The sequence below is a fragment of the Lithobates pipiens genome, unplaced genomic scaffold (assembly GCF_037356315.1).
Source record: "Lithobates pipiens isolate NorthernLeopardFrog02 unplaced genomic scaffold, aLitPip1_a1.2 Scaffold_24, whole genome shotgun sequence".
Taxonomy (NCBI): Eukaryota; Metazoa; Chordata; class Amphibia; order Anura; family Ranidae; genus Lithobates; species Lithobates pipiens.
This window is the reverse complement of record NW_027507786.1, coordinates 18,770,904-18,778,871: the sequence shown is the minus strand read 5'-3', so window position 1 is coordinate 18,778,871 and position 7,968 is coordinate 18,770,904. Positions and strand designations below refer to the sequence as shown.

At 50.2% G+C, this 7,968-nt stretch overlaps 1 protein-coding gene across 1 annotated transcript in view; it reads right to left on the bottom strand.

The window, feature by feature from the left end:
* Window positions 1-1,358, bottom strand: part of NRIP3 (nuclear receptor interacting protein 3) — an 83,411-nt gene extending 82,053 nt beyond the window's left edge. Inside the window, exon 1 of the mRNA XM_077453650.1 lies at window positions 1,111-1,358. Within this exon, the coding sequence (XP_077309776.1) occupies window positions 1,111-1,290 (180 nt within the window). The 5' untranslated portion in view covers window positions 1,291-1,358. The remainder of the gene's footprint in view (window positions 1-1,110) is intronic.
* Window positions 1,359-7,968: the final 6,610 nt, after the last annotated feature.

The window sequence follows — 7,968 nt, the reverse complement described above, 5'->3', positions numbered from 1 at the left end:
AACTCGCTCATCCGTGTCTTATTGTCCAAAATGTCTTGGTATGCTGACGCCTTAAAGCGGAGGTTCACACAAAAAAAGGAACCTCCGTTCTTCGGAACACCCCCCCCCCCCCATGTCTAGGCACTGATAATGAGGCAGTGGCGGGGGGGGGGGGTGAGAAGGGGCTGTAATCTCTAACAGTCTCACATAATGCATCATCATGCATAATCTCATCTCCTGTAGTATGTCTGCAGTCTCTGACCATCTCCTGTAGTATGTCTGCAGTCTCTGACCATCTCCTGTACTATGTCTGCAGTCTCTGACCGTCTCCTGTACTATGTCTGCAGTCTCTGACCATCTCCTGTACTATGTCTGCAGTCTCTGACCATCTCCTGTACTATGTCTGCAGTCTCTGACCATCTCCTGCATTCTCTGACCATCTCCTGTACTATGTCTGCAGTCTCTGACCATCTCCTGTACTATGTCTGCAGTCTCTGACCATCTCCTGTACTATGTCTGCAGTCTCTGATCATCTCCTGTACTATGTCTGCAGTCTCTGACCATCTCCTGTACTATGTCGGCAGTCTCTGACCATCTCCTGTACTATGTCTGCAGTCTCTGATCATCTCCTGTACTATGTCTGCAGTCTCTGATCATCTCCTGCAGTCTCTGACCATCTCCTGTACTATGTCTGCAGTCTCTAACCATCTCCTGTACTATGTCTGCAGTCTCTGATCATCTCCTGCAGTCTCTGGTCATCTCCTGTACCATGTCTGCAGTCTCTGATCATCTCCTGTACTATGTCTGCAGTCTCTGATCATCTCCAGCAGTCTCTGATCATCTCCTGCAGTCTCTGACCATCTCCTGCAGTCTCTGACCATCTCCTGCAGTCTCTGATCATCTCCTGCAGTCTCTGATCATCTCCAGCAGTCTCTGATCATCTCCTGCAGTCTCTGACCATCCCTATATAAAGGAGGTTGACCACCATCGCCTTATCAGGCTCATTTATACACCCCCCCCCCTCCTGCCCTTCCTCCCAAATATTACACCAAAGTCACCTCCTGAAATTCGTTGTGTTTCACCGAAAGTAACGATCTTTTCTCATTAAAAAAAAAAGTCATTTGGCCTTACCGTGTCCTTGGATGTGCCGAGCTTCTTGAGTCCATCGAGGGGCAGAAGGTCGGCGGAGTCCTTGTGGATGAACTGGACCGACTGTTTCATCCTCCTCTGTTGCCGTAGCGACGCAGCATCCCTGAGGTCCACCTCCTTCCTGCCTCCGCCGCTCTCGGTCAGCATCCCGGAATAGAACATGTCGAGGCCGAGCTGCTGGTGTCGCCGTCTCACCAACACACACAACTGAGCAGCTCCTCGGCTCCTCTCCGCACTTTTATACTCTGGGCTGTCAGCTGACGCACTGCCTCTATACTGTACAGAGCTGTGAGAGTCCGGCGCCACCTGGAGGACGCATGTGGCACGCCTGCACCAATAACCTGCCATAGAGACGTGGATTTCCTTAAAGGGCAACTCCACCCAAAACTAAGACTTCAGGTGCTGAAGAGATTATAAAAAGGGAAAACTACAATCAGTTTTGTTTTTTTGTTTCTTTTTTTACCTTTGCTTAACCTTCAAAAGGGGACACCAGTTCTGGAGACTCCCGTTCTGGAGACACCCGTTCTGGACACATCCGTTCTGGCGAAATCCATTCTGGGGAAACCCGTTCTGGAGACACCCGCTCTGGAGACACCCGTTCTGGAGATACCCGTTCTGGAGACACCCGTTCTGGAGACACCCATTCTGGAGAAACCCGTTATGGAGAAACCCGTTCTGGAGAAACCCGTTCTGGAGAAACCAGTTCTGGAGACACCCGTTCTGGAGACACCCGTTCTGGGGAAACCCGTTCTGGGGAAACCCGTTCTGGAGACACCCGTTCTGGAGATACCTGGAGATACCCATTCTGGAGACTCCTGTTCTGGCAACCGTTCTGGAGATACCCATTCTGGAGACACCCGTTCTGGAGATACCCATTCTGGAGACACTCGTTCTGGAGATACCCATTCTGGAGACATTCGTTCTGGAGACTCCCGTTCTGGAGATACCCATTCTGGAGACACCAGTTCTGGGGAAACCCGTTCTGGGGAAACCCGTTCTGGAGACACCGCTCTGGAGACACCCGTTCTGGAGATACCTGGAGATACCCATTCTGGAGACTCCTGTTCTGGCACCCATTCTGGAGACACCCGTTCTGGAGACACCCATTCTGGAGATACCCGTTCTGGAGATACCCGTTCTGGAGACACCCGTTCTGGAGACACCCGTTCTGGAGACACCCGTTCTGGAGACACCCGTTCTGGAGACACCTGCACTTCAGCCTTTTCTATCTATAGGATAGAAAGTAAAGGAAACCTCCAAAAAAACTGACAGGGGTTTCAGCCCATTAAAACAATAAAGTTTATCTAGAGATACTTTTTAGATTTCCGGCCTCACCTTCAGCCTTGCGCAGTTAGTTATGCAGCCTCCTCTCCTGTACGGAAATGATCTTACTGCACACTGTGAGCTTCTCACAATGTGCATTAGAAGCTGCAGCAAGTCAGATAGAGCCCCGCCCCCAGTTCCTGGCTGGAGGACATCCAGCATCATCTAGCGCAGGGACATGCAATTAGCGGACCTCCAGCTGTTGCAAGACTACAAGTCCCATCATGCCTCTGCCTATGGGGGTCATGCTTGTAGCTGTCGGAGTCTTGCTATGCCTCATGGGACTTGTAGTTCTGCAACAGCTGGAGGTCCGCTAATTGCATATCCCTGATCCAGGGATCCTCAAACTACGGCCCTCCAGCTGTTTGCGAAACTACACATCCCATGAGGCATTTTAAAACTCTGACATTCACAGACATGACTAGAAATGATGGGAGTTGTAGTTTCTGAACAACTGGAGGGCCGTACCTGGACACCCATTCTGGAGACACCCATTCTGGAGAAACCCGTTCTGGAGAAACCAGTTCTGGAGACACCCGTTCTGGAGACACCCGTTCTGGGCAAACCCGCTCTGGAGACACCCGCTCTGGAGACACCCGCTCTGGAGACACCCGTTCTGGAGAAACCCGTTCTGGAGAAACCCGTTCTGGAGACACCAGTTCTGGAGACTCCCGTTCTGGAGACACCCGTTCTGGAGACTCCTGTTCTGGCAACCGTTCTGGAGACACCCGTTCTGGAGACACCCGTTCTGGAGACACCCGTTCTGGAGACTCCTGTTCTGGCAACCGTTCTGGAGACACCCGTTCTGGAGACACCCGTTCTGGAGACACCCGTTCTGGAGATACCCGTTCTGGAGACACCCGTTCTGGAGATACCCGTTCTGGAGACACCCGTTCTGGAGACACCCATTCTGGAGACACCCGTTCTGGAGATACCCGTTCTGGAGATACCCGTTCTGGAGACACCCATTCTGGAGACACCCGTTCTGGAGACACCCGTTCTGGAGACTCCTGTTCTGGCAACCGTTCTGGAGATACCCATTCTGGAGACACCCGTTCTGGAGATACTCGTTCTGGAGACACCCGTTCTGGAGACTCCTGTTCTGGCAACCGTTCTGGAGATACCCGTTCTGGAGACACCCGTTCTGGAGATACCCGTTCTGGAGATACCCGTTCTGGAGACACCCATTCTGGAGACACCCGTTCTGGAGACACCCGTTCTGGAGACTCCTGTTCTGGCAACCGTTCTGGAGATACCCATTCTGGAGACACCCGTTCTGGAGATACTCGTTCTGGAGACACCCGTTCTGGAGACTCCTGTTCTGGCAACCGTTCTGGAGATACCCATTCTGGAGACACCCGTTCTGGAGATACCCATTCTGGAGACACTCGTTCTGGAGACTCCCGTTCTGGAGATACCCATTCTGGAGACACTCGTTCTGGAGACTCCCGTTCTGGAGATACCCATTCTGGAGACACCAGTTCTGGAGATACCCATTCTGGAGACTCCTGTTCTGGCAACCGTTCTGGAGACTCCCGTTCTGGAGACACCTGTTCTGGAGATACCCATTCTGGAGACAGCTGTTCTGGAGATACCCGTTCTGGAGACTCCCGTTCTGGAGATACCCGTTCTGGAGATACCCGTTCTGGAGACACCCGTTCTGGAGACACCCGCTCTGGAGACACCTGCACTTCAGCCTTTTCTATCTATAAGATAGAAAGTAAAGGAAACCTCCAAAAAAACTGACAGGGGTTTCAGCCCATTAAAACAATAAAGTTTATCTAGAGATACTTTTTAGATTTCCGGCCTCACCTTCAGCCTTGCGCAGTTAGTTATGCAGCCTCCTCTCCTGTACGGAAATGATCTTACTGCACACTGTGAGCTTCTCACAATGTGCATTAGAAGCTGCAGCAAGTCAGATAGAGCCCCGCCCCCAGTTCCTGGCTGGAGGACATCCAGCATCATCTAGCGCAGGGACATGCAATTAGCGGACCTCCAGCTGTTGCAAGACTACAAGTCCCATCATGCCTCTGCCTCTGGGGGTCATGCTTGTAGCTGTCGGAGTCTTGCTATGCCTCATGGGACTTGTAGTTCTGCAACAGCTGGAGGTCCGCTAATTGCATATCCCTGATCCAGGGATCCTCAAACTACGGCCCTCCAGCTGTTTGCGAAACTACACATCCCATGAGGCATTTTAAAACTCTGACATTCACAGACATGACTAGAAATGATGGGAGTTGTAGTTTCTGAACAACTGGAGGGCCGTAGTTTGAAGACCCCTGCAGGCTGTTCACTCTCCAGCCTGACTGTCCCTGGACCCGCCCCTTTCATTCATAAGCCGAGCCTCTTTTTTGAGATTTGTTGTTTACAAGTTAAAATCAGTTTTTTTTTTTTTGCTGGATAATTACTTATAATTATTAAGTAATTATAATATTATATATTTTTTTCAGACACCTTAGAGAATAAAATGGCGGTTGTTGCAATACTTTATGTCTCGCCGTATTTGCGCAGCGGTCTTACAAGGACAATTTTATTTGGAAAAAATACACTTTATTGAATTAAAGAATAGGACAACAGTAAAGTTAGCCCAATTTTTTTCAATGTTGTGAAAGATAATGTTACGCCGAGTAAAGTGATACCCAACCTGTCACGCTTCAATATTGCGCGACAAACTTTGGCACTTACAAATCTCCATTGGCGACGTTTACATTTTTTTTACAAGTTAGCAGTTTTGAGTTTCACAGAGGAAATCTAGCACTAGAATTATCGCTCTCGCTCTAACGATCGCGGCGATACCTCACACGTGTGGTTTGAACACCGTTTTCACATACGGGCGTGACTTTCGCATGCGTTCGCTCCTGCGCACGCGCGAAATCTCGGCGGGACGGGGCACTTTAATTTTTTTTTCTTATTTATTTTACTTTTTATTTTCACACTGTCCTTTAAAAAAATATTTTTGGGTCACTTTTATTCCTATTACAAGGAATGTAAACATCCCTTGTAATAAAAATAAGCATGACAGGTCCTCTTTTCTGGGGGTCAAAAAGACATCACATCTAACGTTTACACTTAAATGTAATAAAAATAAATAAATATCTTTTTTTATATTAAAAAAAAATTCCCCCTTTAAGACCATTGGGAAGAAGTGACGCTTGACGTCGCTTCCGTCATCCAATGTTATGGAGCCGACTGGGGGGGCCATCTTTCCCTCACTCTGCTCCATGCTACTGAGGGGAGAGGATCGGATCTTCTCCGCCGCTACCGGCAGCTTTGGTAAGCGGCGGATGCGACCAAAGCGCGGCAGTCACCTCTCCCACCGCCGATAAAAGTGATCTTGCAGTGAATCCGCTGCAGAGACCAATTTTGTCCTAAAGAGGACCGCCCGCCGTTGCAGAAAATACCGGGGTTTTGGCAGCCGATGTACATAAGTATCACAGGCTCCTCCCATGTACATAAGTATCACAGGCTCCTCCCATGTACATAAGTATCACAGGCTCCTCCCATGTACATAAGTATCACAGGCTCCTCCCATGTACATAAGTATCGCAGGCTCCTCCCATGTACATAAGTATCGCAGGCTCCTCCCATGCACATAAGTATTGCAGGCTCCTCCCATGCACATAAGTATAGCAGGCTCCTCCCATGCACATAAGTATCGCAGGCTCCTCCCTTGTACATAAGTATCACAGGCTCCTCCCATGTACATAAGTATCGCAGGCTCCTCCCATGCACATAAGTATTGCAGGCTCCTCCCATGCACATAAGTATAGCAGGCTCCTCCCATGCACATAAGTATCGCAGGCTCCTCCCTTGTACATAAGTATCACAGGCTCCTCCCATGTACATAAGTAAAGGACAGGTTCAGGGAACCAAGCAGCAGCAGGGATCAGGCATCTGAGGAGCGGCCAGGATCAGGTCAGCAAGCAGCAGCAGGGATCGGCCTCTGAGGAAAAGGCAGATTCAGGGAACCAAGCAGCAGCAGGGATCGGGCATCTGAGGAGCGGCCAGGATCAGGGCACCAACCAGCGGCGGGGATCGGGCAACCTAGGAGCAGCCAGGATCAGGGCAGCAAGCAGCGGCAGGGATCGGGCGACTGAGGAGTGGCCAGGATCAGGGCACCAAGCAGCGGCAGGGATCGAGCGCCTGAGGAGTGGCCAGGATCAGGGCACCAAGCAGCGGCAGGGATCGAGCGCCTGAGGAGTGGCCAGGATCAGGGCACCAAGCAGCGGCAGGGATCGAGCGCCTGAGGAGTGGCCAGGATCAGGGCACCAAGCAGCGGCAGGGATCGAGCGCCTGAGGAGTGGCCAGGATCAGGGCACCAAGCAGCGGCAGGGATCGGGCGACTGAGGAGTGGCCAGGATCAGGGCACCAAGCAGCGGCAGGGATCGGGCATTAAAGCATTGGCCAGCGGCTCTTATTCTCCTCGCTTCCGCCGTGCGTCTTCTTGCCCTCCTCCTAGGCATCCAATAGGTTCGCCTGTCCTTTTAGCCAATTTGGTGACGGGTATCAGACCCGCTTCCCGATTGGCAGGGAGGAGGATCAGTGTTGCAACAGCGAATGTTCATTCGCTGTTGCAACACACCTGGGTGGGCTCCGGATGCAATGCTCTGCGTCCCAAGCCCACTCTATTTGGAAGCCTTTTAGAGCCTCTGGGCATGGAAAGGGAAGAGGCGCCCGAGCTCCCGCAATAGACGGGCCGCTCCTGGCCAGTTTACACAATAGAAACGCAGTCTGGGTGCATCCCAGATGCTTGTCTGCATGCGCGTTTTTGATTTGTAATGCAGTCCAATACATTTCCCCCCTCTTTTAAGCTTAAATGTGGACATGCGCGTTCCAGTTCAGTCCCGTGCAGGGAAAATGCAGCGTGTTCTGATTTTTTTTCTGGAACTGCAAGCACTGGTGTGAACTATGCCATTCACAAGCATATATCCTTCTTTCCATGCGTTTTCGATGCAGTAAAAAAAAAAATACACTGGACTGTATGTGGTGTGAACCGCCACTTATTGAGATTTTTTTTTTTTTTTTTTTTACCAATGAAATTTAGCAGAATACATATTGGCCTAAATTTATGGAGGTCCCACCATCCTTGTTTGTTTTTTTTTTTTTTTTATTAATATTGTGTAAATTGTAACAGGAGAAGTGAGACTCCATGGTGGGCAGAAACATTTTCACTATAACTGAATTTCAATTGTTGGAGGATTCTTTGAAGCATATTAAAGATTTTGTTAAATAAGAAGTAAGAAAACCAACACAGGACCAGCTTTGGAGTGACGAGACCAATGGGCATTCAACTTATTTTCCCATTGTGGGAGGGGCAGAGACACAAACTACTGCAGGGAAATCTCCCCATTGTGGGAGGGGCAGAGACACAAACTACTGCAGGAAATCTCACCATTGTGGGAGGGGCATAGACACAAACTACTGCAGGGAAATCTCACCATTGTGGGAGGGGCAGAGACACAAACTACTGCAGGGAAATCTCCCCATTGTGGGAGGGGCAGAGACACAAACTACTGC